Source organism: Miniopterus schreibersii (genome assembly GCF_964146895.1).
Source record: "Miniopterus schreibersii genome assembly, chromosome: 4".
NCBI classification, from domain to species: domain Eukaryota; kingdom Metazoa; phylum Chordata; class Mammalia; order Chiroptera; family Miniopteridae; genus Miniopterus; species Miniopterus schreibersii.
Window position 1 is genome coordinate 62752057 of NC_138105.1, and position 17260 is coordinate 62769316.

At 45.8% G+C, this 17260-nt stretch overlaps 1 protein-coding gene across 7 annotated transcripts in view; it reads right to left on the bottom strand.

The window, feature by feature from the left end:
• Positions 1 to 17260, bottom strand: part of PTK2B (protein tyrosine kinase 2 beta) — a 118208-nt gene that overhangs the window by 48311 nt on the left and 52637 nt on the right. For 5 of the 7 annotated variants that reach the window (XM_081134670.1, XM_081134668.1, XM_081134671.1 and 2 more), the window contains exon 2: positions 7222 to 7462. In XM_081134670.1, coding sequence (XP_080990796.1) covers positions 7222 to 7425 — 204 coding nt within the window. In that variant the 5' untranslated portion in view covers positions 7426 to 7462. Of the gene's footprint in view, positions 1 to 7221; positions 7463 to 7672; positions 7748 to 17260 lie in introns of those variants that run through there. The other 2 variants (XM_081134669.1, XM_081134673.1) reach the window with 2 other exon arrangements.

Genomic DNA, 17260 nt, shown 5'->3' on the forward strand with positions numbered 1-17260 from the left:
CACAGACACCTGACTGCTAATTTGTCTATGTAATGAATGTAGTCATGCAGATAAACAGAGGCCCGGAACTCTGCATGCTTGCCTCGCGCCCCCATCTGCAGACGTCTGTGGTAGGTGGGTTGGCCTGGTGTGCACACACAGGAAATGAGGAGGGGGTGCAGCAAGGAGAAGATCCTTGTGAAGCACCTTTTTTTTGTACCACTGTGAGTGTCTCTGTGGTATCAGTTTGTGGTTTCCTGGCTGAACTCTTTCTTCTTGGGTTTTCAGGGACTGTTCTCACATATGCACAGCTGGCCTTGTCTGGCTTTGTTTATTCTCTTTAAGGTAATCTTTCTTTTAGAAATGACAACTACCCAGGACAGGTAATCATGCCTTCTGCCTCCCTTGTGCTTCAACCTAGTAGTCTTGCCCCTAGAGGCATCTGAAGGAGGGCAGCAGGGATTGTTCTGGAAACATAGAACCTGAGCAGATGATCTATGGGCTGGAGACTGCTCCTCTGACCACATGGAGTGGCTGGCCCTGTGTCTTAGCTTGGGCTGCTATAACAGAACACCAGAAGCTGGGTGGCCTAAGTGACAAACGTTTATTTCTCATAGCTCTAGAGGCTGTGAAGTCCCAGATCCGGATGCCTGCAGATTTGTTTTTTGGTGAGGGCCTTCTTCCTCATTTGCAGATGGCCACCTTCTCACTGTGTCCTCACTTGGTAGGGAGAGAGCTCTCGTCTCTTCACCTTCTTACAAGGACACTCATCCCATCATGGGAACTCTGGTGATGTCGTCTAAACCTAATCACCTCCCAAAGGCCCCACCTCCTAATACCATCACATTGGGCTTCAGTGTATGAATTTGGGGGCAAAAGACACAAATATCCAGTCCATAACACCCTGTGTCTAGTTAAGTGATAGGTTTAAACAATAAACTAACTGGGATGATTTTCTAATGAGTATAAGACAGAATGGGCCATAATATCTGAAATCTGTTTCTCTGGGAACAATCTGGAATGTGTTGTGTGACCACTGAATTTCCTGAGGAGGGCAGTACTCAAGCACAAGCATGTGCAGAGTAGGCTATCTTACTCTCCCCTCCTTACATATCAGGCAAGCGGCACCCACCAGTCACCCCTGCAGCCTGGGAGCCTTGTTTTGAGGTGAGGGGACACAACTAGACCTGGCGTGAAGGGCACAGGCTATCTCAATCCTTGTGCCTCCCAGGGATGTAAATGTGGATTCTAAGTGGGGTGATGCTTCGAGACAAAACAAGGATGAATCTTGCACATAGCTTTCCAGCATGATAGAGGCTGGCTGAGGGAGAGGGTCTTGGATGTGGGGGCCCGCCTGCACCCTGGGAACCACACCAGATCACAGAGAAGTACCTGCTTTTTTGCTTAAGATCCTCCCTGTGAGACACAGATGGTCCAATGATGGACAGAGTTGTGTCCATGCAGAGAGTGGGTCAGCTGAGGTTAGTTGGAGTGAGAAACTACGAGCCAGCAAGTCAGTGTGAGGCAGAGAGAGGAGCAAACACGGCACTTAGAAGTAGGTGACCATATAATTTATCCCCAGAATCGTGATGCTCTTGAGATTGGCAGGGGCACTGTTAATAGTCATCCCTGGACAGTGTGCGTAAACTAGGACAGTCTGAGACAAACCGGGAAGTATGGTCAACCTACCCACGTGCCCTAGAAGAGAGTGAGACAAGAGGAAAAAGAAAAGGAGAAGAGTGGGTGTGGAGAGCAGGGGTTGGGGAGGGAGAGAGAGTGAAAGAGAGGCTGTAAGAGGCAGAGACGCCCTGTGTGGGCACGTCTGGGTGGCATTCTGCTGGTTGTTTACAAAGTATTATCTTTACCCCTTTCCCAGACAAGCAAATTAGCATGTTAGAGAAATATAGAATGATATAAGCCTCCACTTGCTACAGAGATTCAGAGCTCCCAAACAAACATAATTTCCAATGAATATCACACAGAAGGGAAATGGAAAATCAAGAAGAGCAAAATTCAGCACGTTTATCAATTATCTTCAACACCTGTCTAATGTCTGTTGGGTCCTAAGCACAAGGGCCAGCACTTATTCCCGCAGCTTTTTTTTTTTTTTTTTTTTTTTTAATTTCAGAAAGAGGAAGGGAGAGGAAGAGAGAGAGATAGAAACATCAATGATGAGAGAGTCATTGATCAGCTGCCTCCTGCATGCCCTAGGGATCGAGCCTGCAACCCAGGCATGTGCCCTGACTGGGAATCAAATCTCAATCTCCTGGATCATAGGTCGGTGCTCAACCGCTGAGCCACACAGCTTTTAACAGCACAGAGAAAGCATCACAAGGCTATTATATTTGCATAGAAAGAAGTGGAGAATCAAAAGAAACACATGAATTCAGCAAGTGTGCTTGGGGTAACTAGGATTTGGAAATGTGCTCCCCATGGACTGCGCCCAGGTGATTCTCAATTGCTTCTATTTAATCAGACACAGTGAGATGGGGGCGCCGGAACTCCAGGAGTGTTCACATAGGAGGACAAGTGCTTGGCAAGCTTGAAAGGGCTGGCAGCATTTCGAGCATGGGGAGGATGGTGAAAGAAGATATGGAGCTGAAAGTAGAAAAATTTATCAAAGAACAAAGCCCAGCTAGGGAAGGAAAGTGCAAGAAGAGATCAGGAAGCAGAGGGAGTCTCAGGCCAGGAAGCTGGGTCTGGACCTACATGACCAGATGCAGCATTCACAAGCACGCCCTGAATAGCAAAGCTGTTCCTGGACGTTTGGGCTGAGCTCTTCTGTACTCTGCTCTCACAGAACCTCTTTCTTCCTGTCAGAGTACTTGCCTCTACTTGTTCTAAAGGTTCATTCATTACTGTGAGTCATTGTCAGGCTCACCCTTGGCCTGGAAGCTCCATGAAAGCAGGGAGTGCATTTGTTTTGGGTATGATGATATTTCCCAGGTCAAAGCAAGCATGGTGCAGATACATGGGGGCACTCAACAAATATTTGTGGGATGGATGACGAAATTATTCAGGACTCTCATTAATGATCCCACCCACAGCCATGGCTTCAACCACCACTCAGAGGCTGACAACACTGAAATATCTATCTCCAGCTCAGTTCTCTCCTCCAGAATCATGTATCAAACAGTCTACTCAACATTTTCACATGAAAACATTAGAGCATCTCAATTACACTAACAGGTCCAAAACTGAACTTGTGAACTCCTCACTTCCCAGTTAGTTTCTTCTCAAGTGTTCTTCATTTTAGGGAGAGGGATCCTGTCACCTCTACCAGGGCTTACAGTCTTGATACCTCCTTCCTCTTCATTCCTGCATCTCCTGTCTATTAGCAAAACTTTCATTTCCATCTCCTAAATTCTCACATTACAATTACTTCTTTCCACACACCACGGTGGTTAAGAGTGCAGGCTCTGGAGGTGGGTTGACTGGGTTTGAAAATAGGTTCCACCACTTACTAGCAATTTGCTTAACTCCTCTGGACCTTGTTTCCTTATATACAAAATGAAGATAATAATAGTGTGTGCTTGATAGCATTCTTTTGAGAAGTCAATAGGATAATGCATATGCTGTGCTTTCAAAAGTGCTGAGTTATCATCACCACTATCCCCTTGACCTTCAGCAGCAGCATTACCATCATCATCATCACCATTATTACCACATCATCATCATCACCACCATCATCACCAATCCTCATCACCACCACTACCATCACCATCAACACCATCACAAAGATCATTATCACCACCACCATCATTACCATCAACATTATCATCACATGGCTACAATCCTAATCTAAATTACCATCATCTGGATTACTGCAATAGTCAGCCACCTAACATCTCCCCATACCCAGTCTTGCCTTCTTCCAGTGTATTTTCCACTATGTAACCCAAGTGATCTTTTAAAAATGCAATCTCGTATCATTTATATGCTTAAACATATCAGTGACTCCCTACAAGAGGTGGGGTAAAATCCAAAATCAATGTGGTTTAAATAGGCAATCTTGGCCATTCTTTAGCTTCAAACCTGTCCTGTGCCTCCCCACTTCAGGACCTTCAGATGTGCTTTTCCATCTGCCAGTAACACTCTGAAATGTTGCTTATACTCATTGTCTCCACTCTCTGACTGCACAACGCCTTCTGTCCCCATCTCTCCACTAAAACTGTCCAACTAGAAGTCGTTATGGCACCTGTTACAAAGCCCATAAACCTATTTTCAGCCTTTTCTGATTTGACCTTTCTGAGTGTCTAACACTGCTAACCGCTCTTTCCTCAAAGTTTATTCTGCCTGTCTCCCCTGCCTGTTCTTTTGTTTCTTGTTTGTTTGTTTCTCTGATGATTCATCTTTTTCCTTCGCTTATTCCTCTTTCTCTTCCAGTCTCTAAGAAGTTGATTTCCCAAGATTTCCTAATTGGAACTCTTTCTCTCGCTCTACTCATTCTCTGTGGGTGATTCTATCCGTTCACATGCTACCCATTGCATAACAACTTTTAAATCTTCAACTCTAGGTCCTTTCTCTCTCCTGAGCTCCAGGCCCACTTTCCTCCAAGGGGGTGTTTCATAAATACAACATGTGCAAAGCTGAAATCTCAGCATGCCCTTTCTTCCTCTGTTGTTAGCTCAATGAATGGTACCAACGCCCATTCAGTTGCCCAAGCAAAAGCTTGAGTCATTTTGTCTCCTTCCATTCTCTCCCTCCCTACATCTAGTTAACCATCAAATTCTGTTGATTTTTCCTCCTTAGATGCACTCAGATCTATTGACTTGTCTTTGTTCCCAATGCCACCCCCTTAGTTTAGGCCCTCATCATTTCCCACCAGCACTGTGGCGACAGCTTCCTAACCCGTCTCCCTTTCACCAGCCTTTCCTCTCTCACGCCTTTTTTGTACTGCCTTCAGAGTTTAAGGAAAAGAGATCCCTAAATGATTTTCCAGAGAAGTAGTGGTCCAACTTTTAAAAGATGGGCTTCTTAGGCAATTAAGAAATGGCTTAAGAACACACCACCTCTGTGCCCTTTCTTAGTGATCCACCATGCATATCAGCATATTTAATGTTCTGATAAGTCTTGTTGCAAAGAAATCTGTTCAGAATTGTTTAACCAAGCATTTCTCAAACTCTCTAGGACACACTTCTTAACATCTTGCAGGATACTATGTACTGTTTCAAAACACAAATCTGTCTTACATCTCTGTTTGAAAATATGACAGATAAGTGGATAAACACTAGAAGAACACAATTTGAACTTTATTCTATGGGCAGTTAGAAATCCTTGGAGATTCCTGAGCAGGGTAACAACCTAATACCCACACAATCAATAACTTCCAATGACTGAGCTCCTACTATACGTATGCTCTTCTCACGTATCATCTGTAATCCTTACAACAAGGCTACATGTCGGCACTATCCCGAGAGAGGAGACTGAAGCCAGGTTGGTTAAGTGTTGGGTTTAAGGCCACATAACCAATAAGCAGAAAGCAGTATTTGACTCAAGGTCTAGGTGGCTTTAAAGCCATGGCTGTTTGCAATAAATAGGTGATATTTTGCCTGCAGGATTGGAAACGAAAAACCAGGAGGCTTTGACATAAATTTCTAGAAGGCCATCACATGTTTCTTTGTTCGCCACCTCCGTTCTCACATCCCTCCAGATAGTGCCTCAGGTACTAGCCATTCTTCTTAAACTTGGGTCTCATTGCCCTTTCTGTGGCCTGTTGTGTTTTTTCTCCTTAAGCACAGAGCAAGACATCAGACAGCTCCAGGAAAGCCTCTCCCTTGCTTAAAAATGTGTCCCTAGTGCCTGAACAAGTCCAAATTCCTCAGCCTGATATTCTAGGCCCTCCCTTATCTGCCATCAACTTTTCCTTTCTGATCTTGACTTTAGACACTTTTCTAAATATAAGCTATGCTCCAGCCTAACCTAATACCCACAGGAAGACTCAAGAAGTACAGAGTTAAGGAGGTATGAAAACACCCTCCTGGAAGAAGGTGTCCAAGGCTTACTCTAAGGGCACAGTTGTACCTACATATCCAGAACCGTGAGATGAGCAAATAAGGCCCTAATCAAATCAGTTACAGGAAAAGGAAGGAGTAACCAAACCATAATCAATTGTGATAACTGGCCAAGGCAGTGACCTAATCAATTACATTCTGCTCTGGTGTATTGAAGCATAGAGTGTGCTGTAATAGATGGAAGGCAGCCAGGCAGACAGACGTGCAGAGGCTCTTCTGGTCAGTGCCGGCACCGACCAGAAGAGATGCTCACTGGGCTTGGGGGATATTGACTTTTAGGACAATAAAAGTCCTCAATTGGTAATGAGAGGACTGGAGAGAATTCATCCAGCTTTCTCAGACTTGATTAGTTTTCCCAAAAGTCCCCTGCTTCCTTTGTTCAAATTACCATCCCACCAAGCAACCTTTTGAGAACCAATTTGGCTTTCTTTTGCACCATCAGAAAGGAATATTCTGGGCAGTAAAGAGGAATATCCTCAGGGTATCTACCTCATGGGGTCATTGGGCAGATTCAGTGAGATAATATATGTAGAGGAATTAATCCAGGTTTTACACAGTAATTGTCCAAAAAATGTGGGCATTTAAATCTATCACTGTCTTGTAACTCTGTTTCTGATGACAAGTTCTTCTACGTTTGGTTAAGCTGAACTGGCTTCCTGGTGTCCAGGTGTCCTGATGACGGTGGACACCTGGACTTGCAAAACAGATTCCATGGCCCTGGATGAGAATAAGCCAATTGAAGTGTTGCCTCAGAAAGGGCCTGCCAAACACTCACCTGGTCTAGGACATCTCTAGTTCATGATCATCCTCTAAATGCCTCCACCAGCTCCCGTATCTAAGCACCCAGCACATGCCTTATACCACTGTTATTCTACTTTCACTTCATCACTTGTGTCTCTAATTCCAACTCCATCAGAGTGTAAACTCTTTTACATCTCTTGCAGAGACTCAAATGTCATATATATTTAATGAGTTGAAATGAGTTGAATCCAAGACCAAGCAAGTGATCTGGGGTTCTATGGAAAGCTATAAAATCTGTCCCCCGGGCTACTAGTAAGCTGGGTTGCAGACCCCTGGAGGGAAGGCCTGGCTCTGCAGGTGGACAACTTCTCCCTTGGTGCCTGCAGCCCAGGGGAGCCCGCTAGGCTGAAGGAGGTCCATTTAGCTACCCTGAAGGAGAGGGACAGACAGACAAACGGACAGAGCAGGCACAGCCCTCCACACTCACCCGGATCTCAGTCTGCACAGTGCATTTAACCAGTTTGAAGTTCTTCCCAGGGTTGAAGCTGTTGCTGTAGAAGCAGACCTTGAGGATCCGCACGTCTTCTTTTTCCACATCTACTGGAGCCACCACCATGGGCTCTGGGGGGCCTTCTGGCCGACATAATGTGCCCACCTTTACTCGGCCCAGGGGCTCGGACACCCCAGACATCCTCTCAGACAGCAGCTAGGCCCGGCACATCGCAGTCCTGTGGAGACAGCGGAGGGAGAGCCCTGAAGCAAGTCACGTAGGCTCATATGCCTCACCCCCCAGGGACAGCACCCACCAAGCCGAGACCCACGCAAACACCTTCTCCCGTCCCCAGAAACCTCCCTTAAAGGCATTAGGATTTATTCGCTGGGAGAAGCTGAAACACAAAGGATCCGTTTGCATAAACATCGGGGTATGAAACCCAGACCTGGAACTCCCAGGCTGTGAGTACTCTCTTCCAGAAGCCCCTCTCTCCTTCCTTTTCTCTTCCCACACTGGCTCCTAGCAAGGGGCCCACACTTTGCAAACGAAGCTGTGAGAGGAGGCGGCCACCGCATGGTTCCAAGGCACAGCTGAGCAGAGAAAGCAAAGAGGACAGTGGAAAATAGCAGGAGAGAAGCAGGGACAGGGGAAAAAACCGAGAAGCAGCAGAATTGGAGAATGGGTGGCCTGGAGGGCACTGGAACAGAGAGGGCAGGAAAGGGCCCAGGTAGGGGGCCAGGCCATCAGCTGATGGCTTTGTCAGCCTCCATCCGGAGCTACCAGCCTGAACTTTCTGGGCAGGAGGCCTCAGCCCCACAGGAGCTCACCTATAGCACATCGTTCACTGCATGCAGGAGAACTGAAGAGTAATAGCACCCAGCTCCCCAGTTTGGAAGGTCTTTGTGCCGGGTGGGAGGGGCAGACCCACCCAGTTCTGATGACAACTTGGTTGACACTTATATGGACTATAAGAATCCTAGGGATCTTTAGTTCACCTTGAATCTTAGCAAAAATTGGTCCTTTTGACCCAACACAACACTGCTGGGTTTACCTCCCACTGGTCTAAAGCAGCAGTGCCCGAAGGAAGCAATGGAAGTTCTATCTCCAGACCGGTGGTGTCAGCCTCAGCTCCACATTAAGAGCCCCTGGGAAGACTTTAAGAAAGCCTAAATCCAGGCCCTATGCTCAGAGACTGACACTGAGTTTATCTGTGGGGAGGCCCAGAATTGATATTTTTAAGTTTCCAAGGATTTTTCTAACATTCAGCCTAGGTTGGGAACCACTGTTCTAGACTGTTTTGGTCTCATTCTGAGCCCATACTTACAGAAACAGATCTCCCTTCTAACAAAAGACTGGGGGACATTTAGGGGGACATTCCTAAACCAGAAGAAGTTGGGGGCAAAAAAATGGAGTTGGCAATGTTAAAATACAAATGCAGCATCAAATATTTTAGAAGTGGAAGCAAAGTCTGTACTCATTCATTCATACTGTGCTGGGCACTGGAAAGGAAGATGCATACACCCAGTCACTAGCTTTAGAGAGTCATTCCTATTGCTATGAGGACGAGGGAAGGAGCAGGGCATGTCCCTTCCATTGGGGGCAGGCAGAGCACCAGCCTGACTCCACAAGGCAGCCAGAATTTGAGACAAGATGGAAAAAATAATCTTCAGTCTGCTTTATTTTAGAGACTAATATGAATATACTAGAAGTACTCATGCATTTTTCAACAAATATCTTCTAAGCATGTCCTGTGAGCCAATACTCTGCTATGTAAATGGCATGTGCCTAAGTTTCCCCAGACCTTCAGTAAGGACTCCAGCAGAAGTGCTTTAAGAGGAAACCCACTAGAGAAGTGGGGCACATGTGACAGGGAGGGGAACACAGCCAAAGGAGGGTTATCGATCAAGTTATCATCACTTGGGCAACTGCAGAGTAATTCCACAGAGCTAGCTACTCCTCCCAGAGAGGGAGGGACCTGGGTATTTATACACTACATTTCCCCCCTTTTTTATTGAATTTATTGGGGTGATATTGGTTAATAAAATTATAGATTTCAGGTATACAATTCTATAATTCATCATCTGTATATTGTATTGTGTGTTCACCACCCCAAGTCAAGTCTTCTTCCATCATCATTTATCCCCCCTTTCCCCTCTTCTACAATCCCTCCCACCCCCCTTTCCCTCTGGTCATCACCACACTGTTGTCTGTGTCTGTGAGTTGTTGGAGGTTTTTTTTTATTGTCTTTTTGCTGTTGTTTTTTGTTTTTTGCTTAACCCCTTCACATTTTTCACCCAGCCCCCTAACCGCCCTCCCCTCTGACAGCTGTCTGTCTGTTCTCTGTCTATGAGTCTGTTTCTATTTTGTTTGACAGTTTATTTTGTTCATTCGATACCATGAGTGAAATCATATGGTATTTGTTTTTCTCTGACTGGCTTATTTCACTCAGCATAATGCTCTCTAGGTCCATCCATGCAGTCGCAAAAGGTAAGATTTTCTTTTTTACGGCCGAGTAGTATTCCTTTGTGAAAATGTGCAACAACTTTTTTACCCACTCATCTACTGATGGGCACTTGGCTGCTTCCAAATCTTAGCTATTGTAAATAACACTGCAATGAACATAGGGGTGTCAGAATGACTGTCATCAGTAAATCAACATACAACAAGTGTTGGCGAGGATGTGGAGAAAAGGGAACCTTCATGCACTGTTGGTGGGGATGCAGACTGGTGCAGCCACTGTGGAAAGCAGTATGGAGTTACCTCAAAAAATTAAAAATGGAGCTGCCTTATGATCCAGCAATTCCACTTCTGGGAATTTATCAGAAGAAACCCAAAACACTAATTCAAAAGAATATACACACACCACTTTGTAGTCATCGTTCCAAGCATTTCAGCCAGTTCTGCACAAGGGAGAGTGGACACAGGAGCCAGAGAAAGTCTTCAGACACAAAGATGCAGATGCTAGTGCGCTGAAGTATGGGGAGAATACAGAAATGACAAGGCCCAAGGGGCTATCAGAGGAAACAATGAGAGATCTGCTACAGGATGTGAAAATGACACCAGGGTGTCTTGCCCTTAAAGAACATACACTAGTCATAGAGATAAACAGGCATAATATACACACAGGTAAGTAAATAACACATACAGATTCAGGATCTGCTGTGTCTACTGAGCCAGGGGCCCCATGACTCCTGGCTTCTATTTGTATGAACTAATTTTCAGGCCGGGGCTTCATGAAGCAGCTTTGTGAAACGGGTATCTGGGGTAGGAAGAAAATGGAATAGCATATGGTGGCTGTCCCCAGGGACTAGATTCTACTAATGGAAGCCAGAGGGCCTTCATTCCAAAGGTCACTTGGAAACCAGGGGCATAATCAGTGCTGTCATGTCGGCTGGTGGGGACGTGAACTCAGAGCTGAAAAAAAGAACATTATATCCACATCTGCAAGTCACACCATGCGGCTTCTAGGCATCCACAATAAAGGGGATGGGGGGCATTCAGGACATGTCCCCCAGCCCAGGCAGCATTTTCAACCAAACGGTGCTAGTGCCAGTGAGCCAATGGGAGACCCTCCAGGAAGTCCTTGAAACACCAGGGAAGGGTGTGAGAAAGAACAATGGAGTAGAAATAAGATGTCAGTAAAATTCATGAGAACTGGCTGATGCAATCTAAGAAACCCCATTTGTACACATGCACAGCATTTTCTGAAAAGAAGAGTGAAGAAGATAAGCTCCCCTTGAAAGGCAGAGCACAGGAACAGAGATACAGCCGGGGATTAGAAACCTGGGCCTGGGACAGGGGCCAGGGCTAAGTCTTGGGTGGGGAGGGAGGTAGAAAGGGATTAGACCCCACAGTGCTTTTAAACCTGTGCAGCTGCAGCCAACAGTACAATCAAATGTGGCCTTTTTAAACTTGAGGAACCAAGACGATATAAACATGTAACAAGGATATGGAGCAACAGGAACTCTCATTCATTGCTGGTGCAAACTGGAAGACAGTTGTGCGGTTTCTTACAAAATTAAGCATAATCTTCCCATGCAGTCCAGCAATCATGCTTCTTGGTATTTATACAAAGGAGCTGAAAACTTATGTCTAACCAAAATCTGGACATGGATGTTTAGAGCATCGTTATTCATAATAATTGCCAAAACTTAGAAGCAACTGAGAAGTCCTTCAATAGATAAATGGATGAACTGTGGTACATCCAGACAATGGGATATTATTCAGTGCTAAAAAATAGGCTCTATTAAGCCATAAAAAAAGCATGGAAGAACCTTAAATGTATATTACTAAGTAAAAGAAGCCAATCTGAAAAGACTAGATACTCTATGATTCTAACCATATGACATTCTGGAAAAGGCAGACAATATAAAGGTCAGTGGCTGCCAGGGTTTGGGGGAAGGAGGGCTGAATAGGGGAAGCACAGCATTTTTAGGGCAATGAAAATACTCTGTATGATACCATAATGGTGAACACATTTGTCCAACTCATGGAATGTACAACACCAAGAGTATAACCTTAATGTAAACTAGGGACTTTGGGTGACTAGAATGTGTCAATGTAGTAGGTTCACATTGTAACAATGTACCACTCTGGTGGGGGATGTCAATAGTGGGGGAGGTTGTGCAGGTGTGGGGGGCAAGGGGTATGTAGGAAATCTCTGTACCTTCCTTTCAATTTTACTGTGACCCTAAAACTATTTTTGAAAAAAAGTTTATTAAGAAAAAACAACAACACGTAAAGCTGAGAAACCACAGCCTGATAGTTGAGCCCCTGCCCGGCCTGGCTGGGCAGTGTCTAGTCCACTCAGGAGTCAGCCCCTACCCCCACTCTGACCAAAGAGAAATGTTCATATATTATATCTGGCTGAGTGCAGCCCACCCAGACCGATGTGTTGGCCACCACCAGCATGCCTGCAGGACACTGGTTTCTCATCCTCAGTAGTTTCCTTGACCCTTGTTGAGGAGTTGTCATTCACAGTGGTCAACATGGCTCCAGCTGAGATATTTTAGCCAAGTCATTTCAGGCACCCAGGATCTACCTTTACCTTCAGCCTGATGTGGGTTCCTCAGGTCTACCTTTAGTCCTGTGCAGCAGTAACCTCAGGTATTTATTTCCCAAATTTAATACTTTAAAAGAAACATAAGTGCTTTGCACAACAATCCTGGGAGATGGGCAGGGAGGATTATACCCATTTACAGATGAGAAAACATACTCAAGAAAGTTTAAGCCATCTGGTCCAGGATTCGCACTTCTCGAATCACAAACTTGTATCCCAAAGCAGATTAGAATCCAAGTTCAAAGTTTTTCTTGCTTTCCTCTCTGTCTTTGAAGAAAGTAGTATCTCTTGATACTACTGAGGTTGGCACAAACTTTATGCGAGAAGAAATTGATCATCCCAGCACTAAATGGCCCCAGTCCATGAAGAAACCTGAAGTCCTCTTGGCTTAGAGAGCAATGCCTCTTCCCAAGCTAGGACTTAGTCGTGTGATCACAAAATCCTCAATCAAATTGTAAACCAAAAGCCCTGTCCTTTTCTCCAGTCCAGACCTGGGCCCCCAGCCTGGCAACCCCTGCTCCCTGGCCTGGCCCAAACCCTGCGAGCAGTGTCGGAGAGAATGTCCAGCAACACCAGCAAAAACCCTGGCCCTGCGCCACCATGAGCTCCAGCTCACCTCCCAAACCCCAGATCAGCCTAAGACAAAGCCAAAGCCAAAGAACAGCACACGCAAGGAAATGGGCTTGAGTTAAAACAGGAAACGTTCTGATTGGCTGTAAGGACGCCTTGGCACAAGCCTGCAAAGGGTACTAAGAAAGGCTGCACAAACTCTGAAGTCGTCAGGAAGAAAATAAATGACACTCTTCCTGAAGGACAAGACATTCACCTGCCTGAACGAGGGGGGACTGAAGCAGAATTTAAGCTCCTTCAGACTCTCTGGTTTGCTGCTGCACCCAGGACTGTGTTCTCAGCATGGGAAGATGTCAGGGTTACAGGGTCCAGTATCCCAGAAAAGTACAGTCTTGAGCTTGAAGACATTATAGGGTCATGTTGTGTCTTACTGAACACAATCTGTGTGCCAGGGAGTGTATGTAAGTAATTTCTAAGTCTCTAGAAAAGTTCTGTAGGATTGTTAATGTTAGCCCCGGACCTTAAGAGAGAAAACTGAGGTCTTGCAAGGTGACTGTACAGATCACATCACTAGTAAGTGGCAGAGACCTAAGGCCACTAAGCTGCCTAACTCTGAAGTCCTTCGTGAGTAATGTGCATTGTAGCCTTGAAGACATGAGTTTTAAACCCAGATTTGATGAGTCAGATGACATCATGCCACCTTTCTGACTAATTGTCCCCTCTTCATGCTCCCTTAAGTCTGGGGCATAACTTTCAGTCCTCAAGACAATGCATTTTACCATCAGGACTCTTAGTTAGCATCTGCTCTCACATCTGGTTTCCCAAGAGGTCAAGCTTCAATGTCAATTGCCAAAGACCAGAGGGCTGGTGTCATGGCTGTCCTGCCACCATGCTTTGGAGTTAGTGCCCAGCTCTGCCACTGATTGGCTCTGATGCCTGAGACATCAGGCCAGATGGGTCAGAGTTCCCAAACAGCAGTAGGTAGGTGGTGACTTTTGATGATATTTTCCATGTCCATGGCAAAATGGGAAAAATAAGGACACTGCAGAAAATTCATCATAAGCTCAATGTATTCCATTTGAAGGGCAGTCTTTCATTCTCACATTATGTCTTGCCACCCTCTTTGGGGTTTCTGATGCTCATTAGCTTATGAAATGACAACTGATAGTGTTTGGAAAATGACAGCGAAACTTGGCCTTTTGAGGAACCAGATGTGAGAACAGACATTTGGAGCCTGAAGCATGCATTGTCTCCAGGATTGAAAGTTCTGCCACTTACTGTAACGTGATCTGGACAAGGTCACCTTGCAAGGCCTCAGTTTTCTCTCTTGTGGTATGAGGCTAACATTACCCATCCTACAGAATTTTCTAGAGAATCAGAGATTACTGATGTCAACTCTCTGGCACATGTATTTTTTAAACGTGACTTGGCAGAATAAAGAATCAAAAACCCAACACTAGTCCCCACTTGTAAAAAATTGAGCTGGCCTGGTAAGTCCAGGATCAGGTAGCTGTGGCAGCCCCTTCTGTCTCCAGTGCTCTGAGGCTGCCTTTCCATCAGTACCTGCCTTCTTCCATCCACCTGCCCACCTGAAAAGATCGCCCCTACCTCCTACTCTTTGCCCATACATAGTGCCATCGTCTGTCCTGAGAACACCACAGAAGTGTGGAAGGAAGCCTCACAGCAACTGCAAAACACCAGCCCTTTGGGTCTCGCAGAAGCCAGAATGTCACAAGACACACTTTATTTCCACTCCGTCTCTGAGTCACTTCCTCTTGCCATTTCCACATCAACAAAATGGGGAACACATGCCTTTCCTTTGCTGAGAGCAGCCACTTAACTACTTGGCAGTGACCTTCCAGCTGGGCAAGCTGGGCCCTACTGGCTCCACACAGCATCCCCTCCCCAGCTCAAGCCCTTTCGGACCCCAGTTCCCAAGGACTAGCATCCTGCACAATCCATTGGGTGGACTGGGCCACCCAATCCATCATTTGTCTAATCTCTTCCCTTCATTTCCAAGCATCCCTCTCCAATACCTTGCAAAGGAAGGAGCCAGAAAGGTTGTGATTATTGCCATCTATAATTCAATGTCATTCAAAAACATTTATTGAGACTCTAGCTTACTTTCATCCCGCCACCCCTGCACACATTACCCACTTAGGATCATTCTCTTGCCAGTATCTGCTAACCCGGAGCCAGCTGACTTGGGGCTGGCTTTCAGGGGGCAGCAGGGGAAAAACAGGGATGAATACTCGTCCATCCTTGTTAACGGAACCTCTATTCTCCTTACTAGTTCAAGAACTGTGATCCCTGCTGCTAGGCAGATTTTTCTTACTTCCTATGTAACCTCTGGCCTCCACTGCTCTCCAACCCTTCAAACAACTGCTCACCTTCCTCTGCATTTGCCAGTTCATGACTGATTTTGGCTGGCCTGTTTTTCTCCCTTCTCTCTTCTTTCTTCCTCCCTCAATTACTGCTCCCCCTTCCTTCCCTCCTTTTCTCCTTCCTCCCTCCTTTCTTCTTCCCTCCCCCTCTTTCCACCTTCCTCTTTTCTACATACCACCCCGCCCCTGCCTTCTTTGTTTGGAGGGAGGGGAGCATGCCAGACTCTGAACATATGACAATAAACAGAAGAGGGTCCTGGTCCACTAGAGACTCATAATCCAGTGAAGAGAAAAAAGATGAAAACAAAGCAGCCAGAGCATAATATGGGCTGATTAGGGGTCTAAGCTCCATGCCAGAGGAACACAGAAGAGAACTTGCAGGGGGACCAGGAACTCGGGAGAAGGTGAGTAAGATGAGTAAACCAAATGACCTGACGTAGGGCTGCTGAGGAGGTGGTAAGGGGCTCTTGGGAAATGAGACAAGATGGTGGCAACATGCTAAAGAATTTAAACTTTACCCTGTGGAGAAGCAGATTTTCATTTAAAAAATATAATACTGGCCATAGGTGGAAGCACAGGCATGAGCTAGGATGAAGCAGGAGCAATTCTAGTTGGGGCCATGGTAGGTTCCACAACTGGCAATCCAGGGGAACTGTGACTTGATTTGTAGCACTTGTCAATTTTTCTGGTGTAAATGCTTCCATTATTCCTAATTTTGAGTTGCTCTCACTGAAAGAGACTTGGGTGCTGCCAGTATGTAAGAGCTGGTTCCAGCACACCACTGCCTAAACAGTGAGAGACCCTGAGGGGAGGAGGGCAGATTTCAGAGTCACTTGCTTCAAGCTTGCCTCTCACCCTGATGTCACCTAGTCCCTGCAGTAGTATTGCCACCCAGCACTTCAAGACAGCAAGATACAAGGTGCATGGAAGGACAGCATTTAGATGTGTTCCTCCCTCCAAGGATCTTCTGCTACTCTCCAATCTCCTAAAAGGTGCAGCTTTTAAAACCACACTCTGTCATCTTCAACCCCAAATTAAATCCTTCCCCAGCCTCTCCGCTTGCAGTCACGGTCTCGAACTTTTCCTTCTCTCCCAGCCTTCAAGTCCAGTGAATCTCATTTCCCTCTCTGTGTGTGTTACAGTGTTGGCTGTGGAGCAGAGAAATTTGATATCATGATGAGTCAACACTTCAGCTGGGTATTTGACTGAGTTCTTCCCCATTTTCCTAAGCAGTTAATGAGGAGGCCAAATGACGAGGAGATGTGTTCATAACTGGTCAAATGACACCTCTCCGTGGCTGCTGATCAAGTGTCCCCAGTAAGCTGAGGACTGACTGCTGTTTTAATTGGGCCTTGTTCACACCTTTTAATTTGGCATTAAGGAGTTTGTGGTTATCAGGCTCCAAGCACCAAGTTGACCACAGGATTAGGAGAGACTGTGACCACAAAGAATTCCCTAAATCTACTCACCCGGCAAGACAAGCTAAGTGTTACAAAATGCGACTTGGCAAAACGGGATAAATGTGAAGTTCTTCATGTAGATTAACAGAAGAAATCTCCCCTAGTCTGGGATGAGGAAGATGTGGTTTAGCAACAAGGATTTCTAAAATGGGGCTTAAGCTAACTATGAACTCACCGTTAGTCACTATGATGTGGCTGCCAAAGAAATTCATGCGGTGTTGGGGTTACCAGCAAGTCTTTAAAATAAGGGCAGTGATTTCCCCCGGGGCTCTGCATAGACGTAACCACATCTACGCACTGCCAGTCCAGGGTCCCCCAGTTGCAGAGACTGTGTTCTAGGGTGAGAGCATTCAGAGCCCTCTGTGACTGGAGACTTTGTCACATGAAGCAGATCCTGAAAACTAAAGGGAGAGTGGAATCTCGAGAAGTGATGATGGGATTGCTGGTTTTAAATGGTTGTAGGGCTGCTATGAAAAAGGTAGACCAACTTCTTCATCCACGTCAAAGTTTTTAAAAAATGGGCAACAGACAGGAGGGAAGAGCGTCTCTATGTTTGCAGA